This window comes from Oncorhynchus masou, chromosome 31 (assembly GCF_036934945.1).
Source record: "Oncorhynchus masou masou isolate Uvic2021 chromosome 31, UVic_Omas_1.1, whole genome shotgun sequence".
In the NCBI taxonomy this organism is placed as follows: Eukaryota; Metazoa; Chordata; class Actinopteri; order Salmoniformes; family Salmonidae; genus Oncorhynchus; species Oncorhynchus masou.
In genome coordinates, this window is record NC_088242.1 from 82,537,185 (window position 1) to 82,561,607 (window position 24,423).

General features: G+C 41.8%; 1 protein-coding gene across 8 annotated transcripts in view; it reads left to right on the forward strand.

Moving 5' to 3' along the window:
* LOC135524564 (protein strawberry notch homolog 2-like) overlaps positions 1 to 24,423 on the forward strand; it is a 107,749-nt gene that overhangs the window by 24,173 nt on the left and 59,153 nt on the right. For 6 of the 8 annotated variants that reach the window (XM_064952206.1, XM_064952208.1, XM_064952209.1 and 3 more), the window contains 2 exons: positions 11,902 to 12,101; positions 14,085 to 14,173. In XM_064952206.1, the coding sequence (XP_064808278.1) occupies positions 11,902 to 12,101; positions 14,085 to 14,173 (289 nt within the window). The other 2 variants (XM_064952207.1, XM_064952212.1) reach the window with 2 other exon arrangements.

The following is a 24,423-nucleotide window of genomic DNA, read 5'->3' on the forward strand; positions in this document are numbered from 1 at the left end:
GGGTATGTAAACATATTAGGTAGCATTGTTTAAAGTGGCTAGTGATATATTTTACATCATTTCCCATTATTAAAGTGGCTGGTGTTGAGTCAGTGTGTTGGCAGCACCCACTCAATGTTAGTGGTTGCTGTTTAACAGTCTGATGGCCTTGAGATAGAAGCTGTTTTTCAGTCTCTCGGTCCCAGCTTTGATGCACCTGTACTGACCTCGCCTTCTGGATGATAGCGGGGTGAACAGGTAGTGGCTCGGGTGGGTGTTGTCCTTGATGATCTTTATGGCCTTCCTGTAACATCGGGTGGTGTAGGTGTCCTGGAGGGCAGGTAGTTTGCCCCCGGTGATGCGCTGTGCAGACCTCACAACCCTCTGGAGAGCCTTACAGTTGTGGGCGGTGCAGTAGCCGTACCAGGCGGTGATACAGCCCGCCAGGATGCTCTCGATTGTGCATCTGTAGAAGTTTGTGAGTGCTTTTGGTGACAAGCCGAATTTCTTCAGCCTCCTGAGGTTGAAGAGGCGCTGCTGCGCCTTCTTCACGATGCTGTCTGTGTGGGTGGACCAATTCAGTTTGTCTGTGATGTGTATGCCGAGGAACTTAACTTACTACCCTCTCCACTACTGTTCCATTGATGTGGAAAGGGGGGTGTTCACTCTGCTGTTTCCTGAAGTCCACAATCATCTCCTTAGTTTTGTTGACGTTGAGTGCGAGGTTATTTTCCTGACACCACACTCCGATGGCCCTCACCACCTCCCTGTAGGCCTTCTCGTCGTTGTTGGTAATCAAGCCTACCACTGTTGTGTCGTCCGCAAACTTGATGATTGAGTTGGAGGCGTGTGTGGCCACGCAGTCGTGGGTGAACAGGGAGTACAGGAGAGGGCTCAGAACGCACCCTTGTGGGGCCCCAGTGTTGAGGATCAGAGGGGTGGAGATGTTGTTGCCTACCCTCACCACCTGGGAGCGGCCCGTCAGGAAGTCCAGTACCCAGTTGCACAGGGCGGGGTCGAGACCCAGGGTCTTGAGCTTGATGACGAGCTTGGAGGGTACTATGGTGTTAAATGCCGAGCTGTAGTCGATGAACAGACTGTAGACCCTGCCACATACCTCTTGTGTCTGAGCCGTTGAATTGAGATTCTATACTATGTCTCTATACGCTGACGCTTAGCTTGTTTGATTGCCTTGTTTGATTGCCTTGCGGAGGGAATAGTTTGTGTTCATGTAAATGTTTCCAGTCACCTTGCCCTGATTTAAAAGCAGTGATTTGCGCTTTCAGTTTTACGCAAATGCTGCCATCAATCCACGGTTTCTGGTTTGGGAATGTTTTAATCGTTGCTATGGGAACGACATCTTCAACGCACGTTCTAATGAACGAAGTCTGCGTTTCACAAAGACATGGCGGTTGTAAACCAAAAATCTCAAATTTCGACAGATTTCCACCAGTCTAATGTCCATTGCTCGTGTTTCTTGGCCCAAGCAAGTCTCTTCTTCTTATTGGTGTCCTTTAGTAGTGGTTTCTTTGCAGCAATTCGACCATGAAGGCCTGATTCACGCAGTCTGCTCTGAACAGTTGATGCTGAGATGTGCCCGTTGCTTGAACTCTGAAGCGTTTATTTGCTCGTGTTTCTTGGCCCAAGCAAGTCTCTTCTTCTTATTGGTGTCCTTTAGTAGTGGTTTCTTTGCAGCAATTCGACCATGAAGGCCTGATTCACGCAGTCTGCTCTGAACAGTTGATGCTGAGATGTGCCCGTTGCTTGAACTCTGAAGCGTTTATTTGGGCTGCAATTTCTGAGGCTGGTAACTCTAATGACCTTGTCCTCTGTAGCAGAGGTAACTCTGGGTCTTTCCTTTCCTGTGGCGGTCCTCATAAGAGCCAGTTTCATCATAGCGCTTGGTGGTTTTTGCGACTGCATTTGAAGAAACTTTCAAAGTTGTCTGACCTTCATGTCTTAAAGTAATGATGGACTGTCATTTGTCTTTGCTTATTTGAGCTGTTCTTGCCATAATATGGATTTGGTCTTATACCAAATAGGGCCATCTTTTGTATACCACCTCTACCTTGTCACAACACAACTGATTGGCTGAAATGTGTTAAGAAGGAAAGCAATTCCACAAATGAACTTTTAACAAAGCACACCAGTTAATTGAAATGCATTCCAGATGACTACTTCATGAAGCTGGTCGAGAGAAGGCCAAGAGTGTGCAATGCTGTTAAGGCAAAGAATGGCTACTTTGAAGAATCTCAAATATAAAATATAGTTTGATTTGTTTAACACTTTTTTTGGTTACTATATGATTCTGTACGCGTTATTTCATAGTGTTGATGTCTTCACTATTAGTCTACAATGTAGAAAATAGTAAAAAAAATAGAAAAACCCTTAAATGAGTCGGTGTCAACTTTTGACTGGTCTTGTATATCATTAGCTAATTGCTATCATTAGTTGGGTACGGTAGGTGGTAGCCTTTCTTGGTAATTGCTGCAATTTAGCCTGTTCAAAAGTTTTGGGAAAGTTTAAACCAGTTTGTAAGTGTTTTGTTTCATTCTGTTAAGCCATTTTTTGGGGAGCCAAATTAAGTTCCAACTGTAATGTTTGCCACAATATAATATCCTTCTTGTATTTTCCCTATTATCAATGGCTTGGCTGACTTTTGATTTTACTGTAATGAAGTTTAAAAACTTTAGTTACGGTGTAAGTATTAGCCTGTTATACCGCAGGCCTATGATACAGATGTAGGATCTTTAATTTGCGTCCATTTGCTATACCAGGAATATAATCCTGCAGCAACTGGAAATGTGAAATATTATGTGGATAATAATTAAGACATTCTGTTTCCCTTACCTTTTGTACTTATTTTATTGTACTGATCCAACATTTGCATAGAAGTTGCTTATTTTGTGAAAGTGTGCACTGTCTCTTTAACCAGTAATGACATCATTCAGGCAGGAGGGGAGTGGCCCGTCAGGACCCCTACTCACACCTTCAGATCGCTGAGCAATAGGTCATCTTTGGGAAAGATGTGAGAGAGACAGATTTAAGTGAATTAATAATGTTTTGGTGACAATCAGATTTGATATCAGCGTATTTTGCGTTATGGTTTGCATATTATCACAAACAAAGTACTAGGATAGTCAATTGATGTTAGCTTTCACTGTCAGCTAGCATAGCAAGGAAAGTTGAGCTACAAAGCTGGAAGTTACCGGTATCTTCTTGCATTGTAAAGTGTTCTAGCCTCAATGGACATTATTTTGCGAACAGTTTCAACATTTCTACATGCCATGTTTTATTATTCAAGTGTGTCAACTAATGTGCAGCTTGAATGGGGAGCTAACATGATGCATCCAAGTAGAGCTAACATGATGCATCCCAGACTCCCAGCGCTGGCTAAGTGGAGCTAACATGATGCATCCCAAACTCCTAGCGCAGGCTAAGTGAAGCTAACATGAATTAGCCCAAACTCCTAGCGCTGGCTAAGTTGAGTAGGCACGGTGCACTCGCACATTGGCTGTGATGATAGCCTTGATCCGTAAGACACATTTGACAGAAGTACCGAAAGTATTAACAATTCTAGTACCAAACAGTTTCTTCTTGTTCTATAATTGAAAAAGTACAGACGTTTCGGCATACCGTGCAACATTATTCATAAAAGAGAAGCACCATTTTATAATCTTAGAGAGGCAGTGGGGGTTCTGGGCTGGTTGAAACACACAAAGGTTTTTTTCTGGATAAAATGGGTGGTGAGTGTGGCAGGGGTCGTGGCATGATCGTCTGCACGGCTGGATTTGGTTCAGGCCCCGGGCAAGAGAATTTGAGGCCCCCATCTTGGCAGCTCATCATGGAGCAGAGAGAAAATGTTATAGTTTTAAAGCAAATTTCCTAATACTACGGTCTTCTGCTCAAACATAACAAAATCAGTGCTCTTGAATTCATTACTCAGAATTGTTAACATGCAGTTGAAGTCGTAAGTTTACATACTCTTTAGGTTGGAGTCATTAAAACTTGTTTTTCGACCACTCCACACATTTCTTGTTAACAAACTATAGTTTTTGCAAGTCGGTTCGGACATCTACTGTGTGCATGACACAAGTAATTTCCCCAACAATTGTTTACAGACAGATTATTTAACTTATAATTCACTGTATCACAATTCTAGTAGGTCAGAAGTTTACATACACTAAGTTGACTGTGCCTTTTTAAACAGCTTGGAAAATTCCAGAAAATGATGTCATGGCTTTAGAAGCTTCTGATAGGCTCCTAGACATAATTTGAGTCAATTGGAGGAGTACCTGTGGATGTATTTCAAGGCCTACCTTCAAACCTAGTGCCTCTTTACTTGACATCATGGGGAGAAAAAAAATCAGCCAAGACCTCAGAAAAACAATTGTAAACCTCCACAATGAGCAATTTCCAAATGCCTGAAGGTACCACGTTCATCTGTACAAACAACGGAACACAAGTATAAACACCATGGGACCACTCAGCCGTCATACTGCTCAGGAAGGAGATGCGTTCTGTCTCCTAGAGATGAACGTACTTTGGTGCGAAAAGCACAAATAAATCGCAGAACAACAGCAAAGGGCCTTGTGAAGATGTTGGCGGAAACGGGTACAAAAGTGTCTATATCCACAGTAAAACGAGTCCTATATCGACATAACCTGAAAGGCCGCTCAGCAAGGAAGAAGCCACTGCTCCAAAACCACCATAAAAAAGCCAGACTACGGTTTGCAACTGCACACGGGGACAAAGATTGTACTTTTTGGAGAAATGTCCCATGGTCTGATGAAACTAAAATAGAACTGTTTGGCTATAATTTGTTATTATATTTGTTATCATTGTTATGTTTCGAAGAAAAAGGGGGAGGCTTGCAAGCTGAAGAACACCATCCCAACCGTGAAGCACGGGGGTGGCAGCATTATGTTGTGGGGGTGCTTTGTTGCAGGAGGGACTGGTGTACTTCACAAAATAGATGGCTTCATGAGGATGGAAAATTATGTGGATATATTGAAGCAACATCTCGAGACATTAGTCAGGAAGTTAAAGCTTGGTCGCAAATGGGTCTTCCAAATGGACAATGACCCCAAGCATACTTCCAAAGTTGTGGCAAAATGGCTTAAGGACAACAAAGTCGAGGTATTTGAGTGGCCATCATAAAGCCCTGACCTCCAATCCTATCAAAGATTTGTGGGCAGAACTGAAAAGGCGTGTGTGAGCAAGGAGGCCTACAAACCTGACCCAGTTAGACCAGCTCTGTCAGGAGGAATGGGCCAAAATTCACCCAACTTTTTGTGGGAATCTTGTTGAAGGCTACCCGTAACATTTCACCCAAGTTAAACAATTTGAAGGCAAACATACCGAATACTAATTGAGGTTATGTGAACTTCTGATCCACTCGGAATGAGATGAAAGAAATAAAAGCTGAAATAAATAATGATCTCTACTATTATTCTGACATTTCACATTCTTAAAATCAAGTGGTGATCTTATTAGGATTAAATGTTAGGAATTGTGAAAACTGAGTTTAAATGTATTTGGCTAAGGTGTATGTAAATTTCCGACGACAAATGTATCGGCCCATTATCTTTTCTACATATTTTGTCTGATTTTAGTCGTTTAAGTTTATACTAAGCGTTTTTCAATCCAGAAAATGTATTTTGTCTTAGGCGGTTGAAAAAAAGGAAAAAAAACTGTTTTATGCAGAAAAAACAGAATTCCTTTCCTAATGGTTAGGTGTTCCAGCACTGGGGGTTAGACTCGATTTCCCACACAGGAGTCTACAAGCCTGTTCCCTGGTTACCCAACCATTATACACTTTCCCTCCAGTCCAAACCACACACAATGGAGCCATCCTCATTCACTGGCTTGATGCGGTAGTCTGGTCCTGTTCATGATCAGGTGTGTAATAGGAGTCTCTGCTGTCGAAGTCCACAGCTGAGCTGGCACAGGCCCACTGTACACATTTACTTAGAACTGGGTCAGTTTGTATGAATCATCTCCGCCAGCCTGCAGGTCCGCTGAGTATATGGTCTAATGCCTCCAGCCGAGCCCATTTTGTTCTGCTTTGCCCCATGCTCACTTATTCACACAACGAGAAGGGATTGGCTGGCGTTTGTTTGGGTTTTTGGAGCCAGTCTTCAGCATCAAATCCACAGCATCAGGCAGGGTCAGGCTGGGTGAGAGGCAAGCAGCACTTGACACTACAGCCTGAACACACCCGGCCAGGCTTACTCTCGATCAGACCGAGAGGCAGGGAGAGCCAGGATGCATCACTAGAATGATGCTGCTTGTGCTCGAATTATAAAACAGACACATTGAAGAGGAATGAACCACCTGACACAGTTGGCTACAATCATGTTTATGAGTAAGTTATGTCAGTTTTCTGTTGTATTGCAGGACAGAGGGCATGGGTGTTAGCTTACATTTTATTATCTAGGGTTATTGAATGCAGTGTGAGTGAACCATTTTAGAGACTAATCAGAGTGAATCGGGTGTAATCTCAAATGACACCCTAGTCCCAATTTCCCACTACATATATAGGCCACCTAGAAGAGACCAGATAAGTGGATCCATTTCCTCTGATGTTACCTGGCTTTGATCTAGATCTGTTGAACTGGTGGATAGTGGGGCTCTGGTGTCAGCAAGCCACTGTTGGTGATTCTCATTCTCCCCCTCTCCTTTTCAACACAACAAAAGACTCATTCTGAGTCATTTCTTCCCTGTAATATTCACCCTCATGTTGATAAATCACATGTCTCATACAGCTGGCGATTGTCATTAGGCTAATATTATTCATCATGAGCTCTCATATGGCGAATTGGCCTTTCTGGGTTTCATTTTAATGTGACTCACTCAATCCCTTGTGATATTTTGCTGCAGCAATTCTGACATTGTGCATGGCAATATGTGATGATTCTGTCCAATTTGGAACAAAGTGTGAAAATGCATCATTATGGAGATAATGTCCCTTGAATGTAAATTGGTTACAAAAGCATTGCCACTTCCTCTGTTGGTTTTTGGTGTTCAGGCTAATTCCAATGTTGCTTCTAATCATGTTCAGCATGATTAATATATGAATGGATTCAGAAACTCTAACAATACAGTAGGCTCTTAAAACACTTTGTTTCTATCTCCCTCCTGTTTGATAGCGCTGCAGATTTGGTTACTCAGTCATTTGATCATTTTTCTTTGTCATTTCCTCCCTTGTCCCCGAACTGTCCACACATCCTCTCTGTGCGTCAGTGCCGCTCAATGGATAATGGCGTGTTGAAAAATACCTGATTTAATAATTCACTGATTTGAATGACAACTGTGTTTCCGAGGGAAGTAACTTGTTACTTTTTAGGCATTTTTCAAAATCATTTGGCTAATTAATCCAGCATGGTATGCCAAACTGTCATAACCACCAACCCACTGGTTTAATGTAATGTAGCATGGCTCTATAATCTTATTGAAATCAGACATTTAATAGGTGAGGACATAAGTGAGTGACTTTGTAGGTTTTGTTTATTAGGATCCCCATTAGCTACTGGGCATGCAGCAGCTATTCTTCCTGGGATCCACATAAAGGTGGGAAGAAGTGTTGTCAATCGTGAGGTCTGAGATGGTATCTCTGTTCAACGGGAACAGATGTAAAAGGTTTGGTCTGTCATTCATTCATATGAAACCTCTTGCAACCCTGTGTGTGTGTCACCCTTGCAGCCAGGATGCCCTGAACTTGAGAGCGTAGTTAATGGGCAGCCCCACTTCATCTTCATTAAGGGATTTACTCTCTGCCTTAAGCAGGATTAATGCCAGGCTTGAGGAGCAAGGGAAGACGAGTGTTTTTAAAGAGTGATGGAGCACACGAGGGGTGAGGAGGTGGAGGCCTGCGAACAGGGTGGTAGAGATGACACCACTAACCTGGGGCATGTTCCCATACCACTCCGGGCAGTAGTTGCCCTTGGGCACAGGCCAGACCAACTATCAGTTTACCCTTTACAAATCATAACCTTAACACATGAATGCAAAACTGAATGACCTTAGATTGGCATTTAATTAGGCAACTTTATCATTATAGATGGTAGGAAAAGACCCTGCCATAGCGCTCCATAGTCAGCCTTGCCTGGCTCTCTCCCCTCCCTGCTGGCTGTGTGGACTCAGCTCTGCCCGGCCCCTGACCCAGGCTGAGCTAGCACTGCCACAGAGGAAGAGGCTGTTGTTCCCCTCCTGTGTGGAAGGATGGTGGTCCTCGTGAGCGCTTAGCTGTGATTTAGCAGATTAAGGGAGTCACACACTTCCCTGGATGACTTACATGTGTTTCAGCTGGCAGGCTGAGTGCCTAGTCAGAATGAGAGACAGGAAGTCTGGTGGCTTGGCTAGCTGGCACTCAGCAACATGTGGAAAATTCAATGGTACAACAAAATGTGATGTTTGTTCATAATCAATACCTAATATGTTGTAATGTAGGTCATAACTTGTACTTCAGCCCTCTTAAAGGTATTGAATTCTTTCATCAAGGCTAGATTTATAAAATGCATGGACATGAAATAATCTGCACCTCACCCCCTTGGTTTATAATATGTCAGGCCACCCAGTCGGGAGGCTAAGAGAGGGGGTCGCTAGACCAACCACCACCAGCACCAGTCTCTGAAGTAGGGATGGACATCTCGGTCAATATGTTGCCGACTAACCAACCCTCATCAACAGGTCAACAAACTGTATTTTTAAAATATATATACACATTTATTAGCGATTGTGAAACGTCTCGCTTTGCCTCTTCCTCTCTGATACTATGCACGCATACAAGGAACATACCTTTTTCATCAAGAGCTTAATGGAAACATGCAACATTAGCAAGCCTATCGTCTTCCAGTCAAAAGGCTATATTATTGAACATGCAACTCTGTAATGAAGCAGCAAATAAAACACATTTTTTCAAACATTTTCCAAAATGCAATTCGCGGGAAAACAGTTCTAAACAGCACACCTAATGTGAGCGATTCCATGAGATTGAGATACAATATAAATTTAGGAGAGGGAATTTAATAGCAACAACTAGGATTGGTTTCTAATATGACTATGATTGTGCCTTTTGGCTTCTGGATAACGAAAGAAAGTTCATATGAAAACCAATAAAATAATACAATAATTGCCTGTTTTCTATGGGTGGATTTTTGCTTCTTTGAAGCAAGGTAAGACGTACCTCATTATTTGAAGTAAAGTAAAACGTTCAGGTTTCAAACAATTTATACCGCCTTAAGCTCACATTGCAAAGAGGTGGGTGACACGCTGATAGCCTGCCTACGGTTGACTATCGGTTATGCACTCGAATGGGAGGTGCGCTTTAATTACGAGTTGAGATTGACAAATAAAAATGGCTCTTTTTAATAGTTATTTGTTGCGCGATGACTGGGTTTACAGAAAGCGTTTCACTCCAGTACCAGTTTTTTGAGGCGCTGCTCTCGCGCTGTGTGACAGGTGATTGGCTATTCCGCTCCACAAACTACACTTTGTATGCTGTGCCCGTGGGATAAATAAACTGCATGACTACCAAAATACACACGCGCCAATTTAATTCCACTAAATTATGCAAATTAACCCATAGACCGATTTTTAAGCATGACTGGTCAAATGTATTTTTTCGAACCAGCTAACCGATTTAAAGGTTAACATCCCTACTCTGAAGCAATGACAATATTACACTGTATACTCACTCCTGTGACTGTGAAATGAACCCCCTCCCTATCTACTACTCTACAATAGGTTTTAAGTTTAAACTGTTTAATACAAAAGATCTGGGTTTTTGCATTACTGTCTTACAAATGGGACACCCTCCTCACCCTAGAACCCATCCCCCTGTACTTGTGAAAAGCATTATATATTTCAATATAGGCCAGAAGCTTTTAAATAATCCATGCAGGTATAGTAAATGCTTTCCTTGTGTGTGTTTTGCTGAGTGAATGAAACACTAGTTACATTGTTAGCCTCCCGCCATTCTCTCTCCCTCCCTCAGTGGCAGGAAGTTTTTCCTGTTTTCCTGTATTGATAATAGGCCTTACAGGAAGAGAACATCTGGGAACCCAATAATTATCAGTATTTATTGTCCTCAGACACTGGGCTGCTAAAGAGAGAGACTATCTTGGTTGCTAGGAGACATGAACTGCTGCTGGTGATATGGGGGATGGTTGGATCGACTGGAGGGAAAGCGGGAAAAGGCCTGGGGATGCTGGGAATAAATCTCAACGCTCCTGAGATGGTGAGAGAGAATGAAGGAGAGAGAGAGAGAGCAAAGTGGGGATTAATGAAGAGAGATGGACTGTTGTGTTTGTCACACTGATTAAGTCATCACTTGCCTGTGATTGTGGGATTCACAGCCGCATATCTCCTTCACACCACTCTCACACAAACACATGCACACTCCTCTCATGTATCTGTTCTTTACCAGGTTTGACTGTACGCCAACACCTAATATGGTTTCCAAAATGTTAGTAGGGCCAGCTGTTTTTCTGGACCATAGATGGAGCAATAGCCTATAACTATGACCATGAGTACAGTTTTACCTGGTCAGGTCCTGTGGTTAGAAAAACGACTTAAGTGTCAGCATCCACACACCCTGGGGAGGAGCCTGCCAGCCTAGGTCAGGCTGTAGTACAAAGGACTGCTTATTGAAACCCTCATATGAACTCCATTAGACTTTTGGCTATGCCCCCTGGTGCAGGTGGACAGGTCTGTTCTTTGTGTGCTGGTGAGGAGGGAGGGAGGTAAGAGTTTGATTAGTGAGAGAGGTGGGGGAAAGAGCATATTAAAGAAACAACAAGCCCTCACACTAGCTTTGCTCCAGATAGTGGTATAGAAGCAATGTAGCCTGGCGTGCAGGCTTTTATGTGCCTATTTGATATGCATATCTGACTGTTTCTCCTTCAGGAGGGAGTGCGATTGAGGTTATTCAGCCAATCGGTCATGGTGGTGTGTGGAGCCTCTTTTGATCATCTGATCATTTTGATCATCTGATCCTCTAAGCTTCCTCTCCAGTAGGCTCACTAACTAGCTGTCCAGGAACATACAGCACCTGCCATCCTCTCTCAACCCCCTCTGTCTACAGCTAGTATTTACTATTTTATTAGGATCCCCATTAGATGTTGCCAAGGCAGCAGCAACTCTTCCGCTTCTCTTCCTAGCTCAATGAGAGCTGTGAATTTAATAGCATTGCATGTGGAATCTGCTGTGATGTCAGAAGGCATAAAGCAAATGGGTCCTGTCAATCAGGAACAATGAGCTACTTCCAATTACAATTGAGCTGTGAATGCAGCAAATTAATGGAGCAGTGTGCGAAGAAGACTGACATCCCACTACATTTACAGACAAACTCATGATTTAAATTGGGCTATCCTATGATTTGCAACGTTAAGATGTTTCAATGCATAATAAGCAGTAGGCTGTTATTTGATTGATCTGACATTTATTTTGTTTGGCACTTCAAGTAAGTGATTGTTTGTCAATCTGGATGTCATTTGAGTGATATTCCCCAGATGACGTTGTTGCCATCCCACACAGTTTCACCATGCTGGTTTCTCTACAACCCCTGTTACGCATTTTAGTCCGACGTAATCAAACCTGTCATAGTGACGTTCATGCATTATCTTTATTTAAAAACTGCAGCCTTTGTACAGACTTGTCTTAGCTCATCATTCCTGATTGACAGGACCCATTTGCTTTAGTCTACTTGGTGTTACAGCACCCAAAACCATTATGTAATTAGGTTATTTGACTTTAGGTAAAACGGTATGTATATTCTGCTGCTTCAAAACAGCAGTACAGGTTTTACACAGTTATATTAGACTACACTACTGGATGAATAACATGACGCGCTACCACGTGAATAGTTAGGGGTTTAATTCAAGCTATTCAAATTCTATGTCTCTTTCTCTCGCTCTCCAGGGGATGGAGTGGGCCTTGGTATAAGCTCTGTAGAACACAGCCAGCATACGTACGCGAAGCTCAAAGGTCATGTGTCAGCCTGCAACCTGATGCCCAGCCTCCCATCACCCTCACCGGCCATGGACGGGGAGAACTACCTGCACCCAGAGGGGCCACAGCTGGACAGCAGCATTTTTGAAGTTGCCTCTTCCAATATGGAGGTATGTCGGTTGCACACATTTACATATCCACCCATTTTGGTCAACTCAAATTTCCAGGAAAATGTGGCTACATAATGTGCTAATATTAAAAGGCTACATATGCAAATAATAATGTTTATTGTCATCAAACATTTTGTTAGCATGGCAAACGGCATGCAGAACTCTATCTCTGGATCTCCACTGGCCCCTCTACCTCCGGGCCTCTGGGCTGGCCTACAGGGGGGGCTGACTGTCAGCAACCAAGGGACCAGGTTACATTTCCTCCCTAGCCACTAATGTTAAAGGTTAGGGAAGGGAATGTTAAGTCGGTTATATTTACATGCAGGATGTGCCCTCATTCTATTGAATCTCCCTCTCTATCTAAGCAAGAAGTACTCAGCAAAGAGTCAACAAAGACCCGCAACTAGTTAAACAGATCAGGTGCTTCTCTCCCCTCGCCTGATAATAACTCATGGTGGTTAAGGACACTTCAACTCAGGGGTCACGTAAATGCAGAATGTTGCATTTTTCACACAGAACATTTTTAATAAAACACATAAATATCTTGCTGTGTTTTGTATACACAGATCTGAAATGCTTCTTATTGTCATTTCTGCTCACGTTCTGACAAATTTTGTGCTTCAGTTGCACTTCTCCATTCGGATGAGACATCTTTGTTCGTCAGACCAATAAAATTCCCGCATTCGCGAACGGCATTCTATGTGTACTTTTTCTTCAGTAATTTCTGTGTACGTTTTTCCTGTAAAATGTATAACATTAGAAAATGTAGCTGGTAAAAAATAATAATAATATGATAAACATCGGCATGCATCATTTTCGCAAGAAAGACCTTGCCTTTCCATTATAAGCTAATTTACATTTGGCTGCTAGCCAAATAGCGTTGCACTTATGTTGTCATCTGATGAAAATGAAGCTATTTTTTGACTAATGTGTTGCAATAATGTATTTTGTGTGAAGGAAAACTGTAATTACATGGGCCTGATCAATCTATTGAAGCAAAAAAACACTGACTTTTAATATAAATCACAGGTGAAATGTTTTTTATGGTCTCCATTTCTGAAGGCTAATGCGACCCCTGCGATTTGAGAAGGACCTGGAACACTAACAATGGCAGTCATGCGTTAGACTTTTTGACATCTGTGGTGGGACGGTGACGTCTTTGTGCTGACACAGTTATCTCGACCGATACTGGGCCTGATGAGGGTCAAGATTTCCCAGGCTGATACTCGTTCATGTATTAACTAGTGCCGGGCATCATCTATGTCTCGCTTTTAGGAGACGCTGGTACTATATAGTGCAGGAATGGGCAACTGGTGGCGTGGCCCACTGATCTCAACTTAATGTTGAGATTTGGGATAGTAGAATACACAAGGTGCAATTTCAAATGTAGCTTGTATCAGCAGTTGTTCTATTATGTCAGCCCCTTGCAGTCACTCAATTTAGCCCATGCCAGCTAACATATTTAAGTTTGGTAAGTTATTCTAGCAGTAATCATTGTCAAATTACCAACCGATGGGCCCCCCATTGATTTTGTTAGTCACTCTCACACATATCATTTTCAAATCTGCAAACATTGTTTTCCACCTTATGGAAAATTAATAGAATTGTATGAAATTATGTGTAAAACTCTCCCCAAAAATATCTGCCCCATGGCAAAATTAGAATGGCATGAAAATAGTTATACAATTGGGTATGTGGCCCCTCATGAGGAATGACATCCTAAATGGTTACCTGTGAAATGGCTGGTGATTTAAAAAAAAAATATATATTTTGCGCACAAGTTTTCACAGATGTCATTTTGGAGAAAAGGGTACCCCCCCCCCCCTTCATGAACGCAGAGATATTTTGTTATACGATTCCTGCCCAAGTCATTTGACAATATAAATACAAAGCATTTTTGACCATATGATATCCAGTCGCATATAGTGTTTGAGTCTTGTTAGGCATGGTATACTAATGAACCTTTTATCTACTCCGTTTCAGAGTTATCTGTATCCCTCTGGTTCCTGGGCATCATTTTCACAGCAGTCTGGAGGCTACAACGCACACTGCCCTATGCAATCTGGAAACCAGTAAGTAACCAATCACTTCTCATACCTCACCCTCCCCTCTGCTGTTTATGTATGTGTATTTAGTATTTTTTTAATGAATTTTCCTCAGATCCCCATTAGCTACAGCCAAAGCTGCAGCTACTCTTCCTGAGGTCCAAACAAAATATAAAACATGACATAATACATAACATTAATAGATAATTACAGCCGAAGGACAGAATTACATAAAATAACACTACTACATTGTGGATGCTACTATGATTACGCATAATCCTGAATTAATCGTGAATGATGATGAGTGAGAAAGTTGGGGGTATGATATTTGTGAGTAACTTTCTCACTTAACATTACTCACGATTTATTCAGGATTATTCATAATCATGGTAGCATCCACATTAATGTATGTGTTTAGAAACATATTTTAATTTACAATAAAGGGGACTCAAATGATACACTACATTATTTACCATTAATTTCTATTGGGCACAAAATACTCTGAAACACAACTAAAACAAACATCAAATGCATTCAACAAGTGTGTAGAGTCACAAGCTTGATGTAGTCATTGTGTGCTAGGACAAAATACTAAACTTGACTACTTTTAATACACAAATTAATTTGTGCCAATACTTTTGGTGTCCTAAAATGGGGGGGATTATGTACCCCAAAAATCTGTAATTACTAAACGTTTCACCCGATATGGATAAAACTACCCTCAAATTAAAACTGACAGTCTGCACTTTAACATCATAGTCATTGTATCATTCCTGGAGTACATTTCTGGAGTACAGAGCCAAAACAACAACTACAACTTTTTTTCCTATTAATAGCTGAATGTATAGAGTGAGGTCATGCCAACCTATAAGCCCTGCATGACCCCAATGCATTTAAAAACTACACCATGTCCAGGCCAGTAGAAATCCTGTTTGGGCCAGTAGATGTTTGGCCAACTGGGCCAGTGAGAAAGCAAAGTTTAAGTTGGACTCTGGTTTATTAAATGCAAATAATAATTCAAAAGTACCCTGACAATAAAGCACCAGTCAAAGTACTAGTGTGTAATGAGTCTTATGTAGATTGCCCTGTAAGTGCCAGTCTTAAAATGTGGGGGTGGGCTTCAGTTCCTTATTACGTCTCCTTAATTTCCCGTGGAACGTTGCATGCCTGGCTGGCTGGCTGGCGTCACACTCGCTGTAGAGGGTGGAGGTTATCTCTGCATCTGGCAGCTGGGGCTGTTCCCTGGCCTCCCAGTCAACTGAGATGTGTTTCTCACACTGCCCCCTAACCCTCACCTCTCAGACGCACACCACAGCACATGCGCACACACACATAAGAGCTCCTAACTCTTACCTCCATCTCGCACACACTGGCAATTGTATGTCCAGAAAGGTCTATCTATGTACCAGTTGTGTACACATGATTTCATCTGGTTTAACTGGGTCAGGTTAGTTAGTTCAATGCTTTTTAAAGCATTTTCTCTATTCAGTTTTCCCATGTAGCACATGGCAAAGAGACTATATGTAACTCAAACCTCAAATCCCTACCAACTGTTGATTTAACCCTGTAGAGTCGATATCCGAGCCCCCGAAGGAAAAAATAAATAAATAACCCACAATTAAATCTGTCAGTTTAAGCTAGAGATCAGTTTTTGTATTGGATTCGTCTCAATCCCCTGCATCCGCACTTCCACATCTGCGGTGAAAGGTGACAGCTAAAGCGGTCTTATCATAAAATTGTCTGTAACGACCCCCACTCGTCAGATCGGCTGTACCGACTTCAGACAACTTCTGTCTGTATTTCATTTTTTTATTTAACCTTTATTTAACCTTTCAAGTCTGTTAAGAACAAATTCTTATTTACAATGACGGCCTACCCCAGCCAAACCCTAACCCGGACGACACTTGGCCAATTGTGCACCGCCCTATGGGACTCCCAATCACAGCTGGTTGTGAAACAGCCTGGAATTGAACCAGGGTCTGTAGTGACGCCTCTAGCACTGAGATGCAGTGCCTTAGACTGCTGCACACTCTAGAACACTTTAGCCCAAACCGTCCAAACAGTTTGGGCTACACACTAATATGACTTCTCTGTGGAAAATATGACATCTCTGTGGAAAGATGACCCTCACAAACACGTACATGTCGTTGTTTTGCGCTAGGACACCCACAGGCCTCACAACACTCGTATCTAGGTACCAGTTGAAGAAATAAATGAACAAATATATGGAGACTGTTTAGTGCCAAAAATAAGGGGTTAAATACATGTAAAAAAAAATCCTGATCTTTCTTATCTCTCAGACATGGGGCACATACTTCAGAACAAACTTCCTTGAGATTGTTTTTGGGGTGGCTGATCTGTTGTTCCATAGAGTGAATCTGTTATAAAATAGACTGTAGTGGGTTAACTGTTGATGTAGTTTGCTCTACCTCTTTGCAAAACCTGTTGTTTTCACATTTCCTCAGACTTTAGTTCATTGGTAGTGGCTTCTTTAATCTGTCATCTCTGTTGCAAATCACCCCCCCCCCCCCTTCCCTGAGTGGTTTAATGAAGTAGCCTACTTAGATAAAATATTAGGCTAATGAAAGTTGATTTGATTCTACAACTATACTTATCAGCTGTATTAGTCCTGCTTGCCTCCTAAATACATTGTCATTCTTGCTGTAGTTGTAGCCAGACGTCCAATGAATAGCATGAGAACAAGGTAAATAACAATGTCAGACATAACGAATTTGTGGACCTGCAATGACCCTAAATGGGAATGTAATCTACTGTATCGTCTTCAGCTCTGCTGATCAGAATGATGCCTTGTAGCCGTCATTAAGTGCAGATAGTTGATCTCACTGACATATGATTAGATGTTTTTTACTGTAGCTAAAATGGATTTGCTAGTTACTACACAGTTGATCAAGTCCTGTGGTACATTGGAAGACAAGTGATTAAATTAGTCTCAGCCTCATCCTCACATCCCTGTTCAGTGTGAGCAGAGTCCTGTGCAGAAATGTGAACGAGTCGGTCTCCAACACTCTGTTTACTCACCACTCTCTCACTCACACACTGAGCGTAGCCTAGTGGTTAGAGCGTTGGACTAGTAACTGAAAGGTTGCAAGATTGAATCCCCGAGCTGACAAGGTACAAATCTGTCGTTCTGCCCCTGAACATGGCAGTTAACCCACTGTTCCTAGGCCGTTATTAAAAAGTAAGATTTTTTTCTTATCCGACTTGCCTAGTTAAATAAAGGTAAAATAAAAAAAACACACACACACTATTTTAAGATGTCATTGAGATGCTGACTGGGTAGATACAATACAGAGCTCACTGAATGAGTGTGAGATCCTTCCAGGGTTGTGTGTGTGTGTATTCAAGGGTTGCTATCCAACAAATGGCTGTACATGCCCCCTCAGTTTCGTCACCACGTGGTTTTGCCTCAGTGTATCTCATGTATCAATGCTTTGACAAACAGGCCACCCACCAGCTTGAGCTTCTGTTTACAGCAGTACTTCAAAAGCAGTAGATATCTAGGGTGTAGGCCTGCAGCTGTATTGGAACATGTATGGGTCATTTTAAATGCAAACTGTTCCTCTGTCTACTGTATCTGCATTGTTGGCAGTCTTTCAGACTAATGCTGCAGTACAGTAGTGGTGAATTAATTCGGTTTCAATTCAGTTAATTCCATAGTGAATTGAAGCAGGCTACCTATTTAAAAAGTCATCCTTCATGTAAATGGAACTGAAACCAAACCCTGACTGACACACATACTGGTTAACACAGAGTAGGAGATTGACACAAGCTGATAATCTGAAGTAGCTAAATGAATGGTTTGTCTGGAAGTCAGAATGAAAGCTCCTGATGTGGTAAGTAGAGGGTTAGGGTTAGGCCAGGGAAGGATCATAATGTCACATGTCTTTTGGTAAGTAGAGGGTTAGGGTTAGGCCAGGGAAGGATCATAATGTCACATGTCTTTTGGTAAGTAGAGGGTTAGGGTTAGGCCAGGGAAGGATCATAATGTCACATGTCTTTTGGTAAGTAGAGGGTTAGGGTTAGGCCAGGGAAGGATCATAATGTCACATGTCTTTTGGTAAGTAGAGGGTTAGGGTTAGGCCAGGGAAGGATCATAATGTCACATGTCTTTTGGTAAGTAGAGGGTTAGGGTTAGGCCAGGGAAGGATCATAATGTCACATGTCTTTTGGTAAGTAGAGGGTTAGGGTTAGGCCAGGGAAGGATCATAATGTCACATGTCTTTTGGTAAGTAGAGGGTTAGGGTTAGGCCAGGGAAGGATCATAATGTCACATGTCTTTTGGTAAGTAGAGGGTTAGGGTTAGGCCAGGGAAGGATCATAATGTCACATGTCTTTTGGTAAGTAGAGGGTTAGGGTTAGGCCAGGGAAGGATCATAATGTCACATGTCTTTTGGTAAGTAGAGGGTTAGGGTTAGGCCAGGGAAGGATCATAATGTCACATGTCTTTTGGTAAGTAGAGGGTTAGGGTTAGGCCAGGGAAGGATCATAATGTCACATGTCTTTTGGGAAATTCTGCTGGCTTGTCACACAAGAAAATATTAAACCTCTTAAACGCCCCCCCCCCCCCACACTCTTCCTGTTAGTGTTTTGAGTGGGTTTATTTTGCCCTTCCTGCCCATGCTAGTATTTTATTTTTTCAATGTTTTTAGGGGGTAGATCAGCTTTAATATTGCATATAAATTGTGGATTCTATCAATGTAATGTCTGCATTTTTTCCAATTCCCAATATTTTTGTTGTAAAATACATATATATATACATTTTTTTTAACTAACTTTATTATTTACCCCTAACTATACCACCACTGCCCTAATTGGAGTAAAATAATGGACAACAATACTTAGGCTTCAGCTTCCAGTTTATGCATAGTATATACCTTTTACAGACGCTGTATATTTTACAATAGTTATTTTATTTGCTTTAGTCCCAGCCGTCAGCTACTGTCAATCTCTCCCATCTTTCTCTGAAGCCCTTCCAGTTTTGATTTCTATCTGCCATATATTTTTCTGCTGTGATGTTTCACAAATGTTCTGAACCTTTCTATGCTAGTATTCTATAGATGATCAAACACGCCTTTCATCTGGGTCTCTGTAATCCATAGTTGTCTGGACAAGCCTGTAATTCGAGACGAGCAATGTAGGTTTGACTTCTCTGAATATTATTGCATTCCGCTTTTGGTTATCACGTCCTACTGTCGTGATCAAACTATTACAACTCGGAGGTTGTCACTTTAACTCGATTTATCTCCTCAGAATTCAATAACAGTTATGCATCAGGTGAGAAGTGATACTCGGTAGTCAATAAAGCATTTACTGGAAGATGGGTTACTTTCTGTTTGGCCTGCCCTACGTACATTAAATTGTGCAACACCAGCTTGAACCAGTCCGATACATGGAATAGCCTTTGTCACAGTTGGTTATAGAAATATTTGAGGGGTTTTGTAACACTACTTAAAGCTGACTCATCCGGGAAGGGCTGACTTTGTGTTATTGGAATGCTGCTAGTGCTGACACCTTCTGGCAAGGTAGCAATTATCACTGTCATTTTTATTTAACCCTTATTTTACCAGGTAAATTGACTGAGAACCCATTGTAATTTACAGCAACGACCTGGGGAATAGTTACAGGGTAGCGGAAGGAGAATGAACGAGCCAATTGGAAGCTTTAGGATGCTGCACTGTGACCCCAGCTTGATGGCTGACGGTGACCCTTTAAAATTAAGATGTTCGATTACAGGCGTGAATTTTCTACACCAATCGGGAAACCCGGACTTCTGATCCTAGAATATCTGGCTTGCTTTTTTTGAGATTTACCTCACATCTTGTGCCAATCACATCCCTGAATCTCCATGTTAAATTCCCCTCACACCCAGCTTTGATATACATATGAAACCGACAAACTTAAAGTTTAGACCACCAGCAACTCTCCCAATTGCTTATCTCTCCCGTTCTCTTTAAATAACAACCTCAAGTCCATCAACGATCCTCCAGCTGGTCTGTGGCCTGGGTTGGAGGACAGTTTTGTCCTCAATCCCCCCATTGTATACATTTACTCACAGGATTTCATTTTATGTTGCGCTCCTCATTTTGTCACCGTCATGCCCTGCCTGCTGTGACTCAGTGAGAAAGTGAAAATATCCAACAGGCAGCAGAAGTGAAGCGGTGTTTTTCCACTGAACTGGGTTGTGATTCCAAGGAGCAAAAGTGAAAGAGTGGAGTGCCTCCATTCGCTTAAGGTCAGAGGGGAGTCACATGAAGCCCTGAGTGTAGAGAGACACAACTCCACACAGCTGTGCCACTCCAGTGTCTTTGTGATGGTGTGTGAGTCGACTTGGTACATCTCCAGTGTGTGTTGTCTGTGCGAGTCTGACTGGACAAAGGCAGTATGGTCAGCGTGGCCTTTGTGGATCATGGAACCCGATGACGGGTAGGGTCTGTTTTCTCTCCGTCTGACTCTTTCTCTCTCAATTCAAAGGGGCATCTCAGATGTTATATTATTAGCTACGTACAAAGTTGTAACAGTGTGCAAGTAGTTGTAGTATGAATGGCATAGGAAAATAAATAAACCGATAATAAATATTGGTTGCATGTACGTGTGTGTGTGTGTGTGTGTATATATATATATATATATATATATATATATATATATATATATATATATATATATATATATATATATATATATATATATATATATATATATATATATATATATTGGTTAAATGTACAAAGGTGTTTGTGCTCCACTGGTTTCTCTTGTGGCAACAGGTCACAAATCTTGGTGCTGTGATCGCACACTGTGGTATTTCGCCTAACAGATACAGGAGTTCGTCAATGGGGGTGTAATGGTTCACCAAACCTACGGTTCGGTACGTTTTGGGGTCACGTTTCGACACAGCTGGAAAATTAAATGCCAACAGTTACTGTAGTCAAATAATGCCTGATGAGAGCACAATCAGGAATACCAACACTTCTTACTCATCAACAACACAAAAATAAAGTGCAACATGCGTGTGAAATCAATATGTAAACATGGCTCAGACATTGTCTAGGCCTATGCTATGTTTTCTTACAAAGAGAAAAATGAGTGCGTGTGACTTGTACAAGCATTGTGTTTCCTTGCATGGTACTTCTCATTTTCAAGTCTGGGGTAATATGATGTGCTGTCACTGTTAAGTTACTCTCTGTAGCCCCGGCGTTCCATCCATCTGAAGTAGGCGCAACATAGGATGCCAATTCATTGACAACTTAAGGCTTTAGCTTGCTTTATATAGAGCTGGATTATCTGTTTGCTGAAATGGGTGCGACAGGGCGAAGTTCGTAATGTTGCACGAGCACTTTCACCAGTTGCTGAAACCACCTATTCTTGTCACCAACTGAGAATGGGTGCATATCCACGGCTATAAACATATCTATCACTCTTGTAATTTATTTGGCCCAGTCAGAATTGGCTGCGAAGGGCTGCTTGAATGAAGAGGTGGTAGGAATACCGGGGAGATGTCGGCATAAATGTGTCAACATGTTTGAGGTGTTGGCAGCTGCATATGCTAATCTCGTTAAGCAGTGACAACATACTCTATCTGTCCATCGCCAGTGTAATCTACAGGAAAGATAAAATGTTCCCAAACTGGAGATTTAAACGATGACGGAGAATCCTCCTGGTTTATCGTTCTTGCCATCATACAGAACTCGTTCAAATCAAATGGTATTTGTCTTATGCTTTGTAAACAACAGGTGCGAACTGTTGTAGCCTGCTGCTACAAGTAACTGCCAAAATAAAGGAAATGCCAGCAAGTGTCTTAACTTCTTATGGCTGCAATCCCGTAAACGGGATAATTTTAATCAACAACCGCTGATTTGCGGAGCGCCACATTCAAATTATATTACTAAAAATATTTATATTCATGAAATCACATATGCAATATAGCAAAACACAGTTTAGCCTTTTGTTAATCCACCTGTCGTGTCAGATTTTGAAAATATGCTTTACAGCGAAAGCAATCCAAGCATTTGTAAGTTTATCGATCGCTCAACAAAACATTATGAACACCTAGCATCAAAGTAGCTTGGGCAGAAAATCAGAAAAGCAAACAAATGAATTGTTTACCTTTGATCTTCGGATGTTTTCACTCACGAGACTCCCAGTTACACAATAAATGTTCCTTTTGTTCCATAAAGATAATTTTTATACCAAAATACCTCCGTTTGTTTGGCGCGTTATGTTCAGAATCCACAGGAAAGAAAGAGCGGTCATGATAACGCAGACACAAATTCCAAATAGTATCCGTAATGTCCACAGAAACATGTCAAACGTTTTTTATAATCAATCCTCAAGTTGTTTTTAAAATATATAATCGCTAATATATCAACCGCAACTGTCTTTTTCAGTAAGAGAGCGAAAGGCAATGGCTGCCCAAACTCTGTGGCGCATACAAAACGCTGCTGGCACCCAGCCATACAATGACGCAATGTTATCTTTCTCGCTCATTTTCAAAATAAAAGCCTGAAACTGTCTAAAGACTGACACCTTGAGGAAGCGATAGGAAAAGGAATCTGGTTGATATCCCTTTAAATGGAGCAAAGGCAGGCTATGGAACATGGAGTTTTCAAAATAGAGGCCACTTCCTGGTTTGATTTTCCTCAGGATTTCACCTGCAATATCCGTTCTGTTATACTCAGACATTAATTTGACAGTTTTGGAAACTTTAGAGTTTTCTATCCAATACTAATAATAATATGCATATATTAGCAACTGAGACTGAGCAGGCCGTTTACTTTGGGCAACTTATTCATCCAAGCTACTCAATACTGCCCCCCAGCCATAAGAAGTTAATAGGGTGTTGGGCCACCACGACCTTCCAAAACAGTATCAAGTGTCTTGAACTTCCTGTGTGGACACACCCCATGCTTTCAATATATTTTGTGTCCCTAATTTACTCAACTGTTTTCTTTATTTTAACAGTTACCTGTAGAATGGACTGCGAGATATCGCTTGAGTCGCGAAAAAATGTAATGTAATGTTGCGGATAAAGTTCGGTATTACACAATTTCATGTGTACAACATAAAGACGTGTCACTATACTGAGAGCGTTGCGATTTCTAAAAGGACATTTTGGAGCCTTTGTTCATGTTTTTTCGGGGACCCCGTATAGAGTTGGGTGAGATCCCAATTTTCATATTGTCAAATATGCTAACGAGCACAAACGGGGGAAAAAATTGCAAAGAGAGGCAATCCAGCACCTACATACAGTGGGGCAAAAAAGTATTTAGTCAGCCACCAATTGTGTAAGTTCTCCCACTTAAAAAGATGAGGCCTGTAATTTTCATCATAGGTACACTTCAACTATGAACGACAAAATGAATTTATTTGCAAATTATGGTGGAAAATAAGTATTTGGTCACCTACAAACAAGCAAGATTTCTGGCTCTCACAGACCTGTAACTTATTTTTAAGAGGCTCCTCTGTCCTCCACTCGTTACCTGTATTAATGGCACCTGTTTGAACTTGTTATCAGTATAAAAGACACCTGTCCACAACCTCAAACAGTCACACTCCAAACTCCACTATGGCCAAGACCAAAAAGCTGTCAAAGGACACCAGAAACAAAATTGTAGACCTGCACCAAGCTGGGAAGACTGAATCTGCAATAGGTAAGCAGCATGGTTTGAAGAAATCAGCTGTGGGAACAATTATTAGGAAATGGAAGACATACAAGACCACTGATAATCTCCCTCGATCTGGGGCTCCACGCAAGATCTCATCCCGTGGGGTCAAAATGATCACAAGAACGGTGAGCAAAAATCCCTGAACCACTCGGGGGGACCCTAGTGAATGACCTACAGAGAGCTGGGACCAAAGTAACAAAGCCTACCATCAGTAACACACTACGCCGCCAGGGACTGAAATCCTGCAGTACCAGACATGTCGCCCTGCTTAAGCCAGTACATGTCCAGGCCCGTCTGAAGTTTTCTAGAGAGCATTTGGATGATCCAGAAGAAGATTGGGAGAATGTCATATGGTCAGATGAAACCAAAATATAACATTTTGGTAAAAACTCAACTCGTTGTGTTTGGAGGACAAAGAATACTGAGTTGCATCCAAAGAACACCATACCTACTGTGAAGCATGGGGGTGGAAACATCATGCTTTGGGGCTGTTTTTCAGCAAAAGGGACCAGGGCGACTGATCCGTGTTAAGGAAAGAATGAATGGGGCCATGTATCGTGAGATTTTGAGTGAAAACCTCCTTCCATCAGCAAG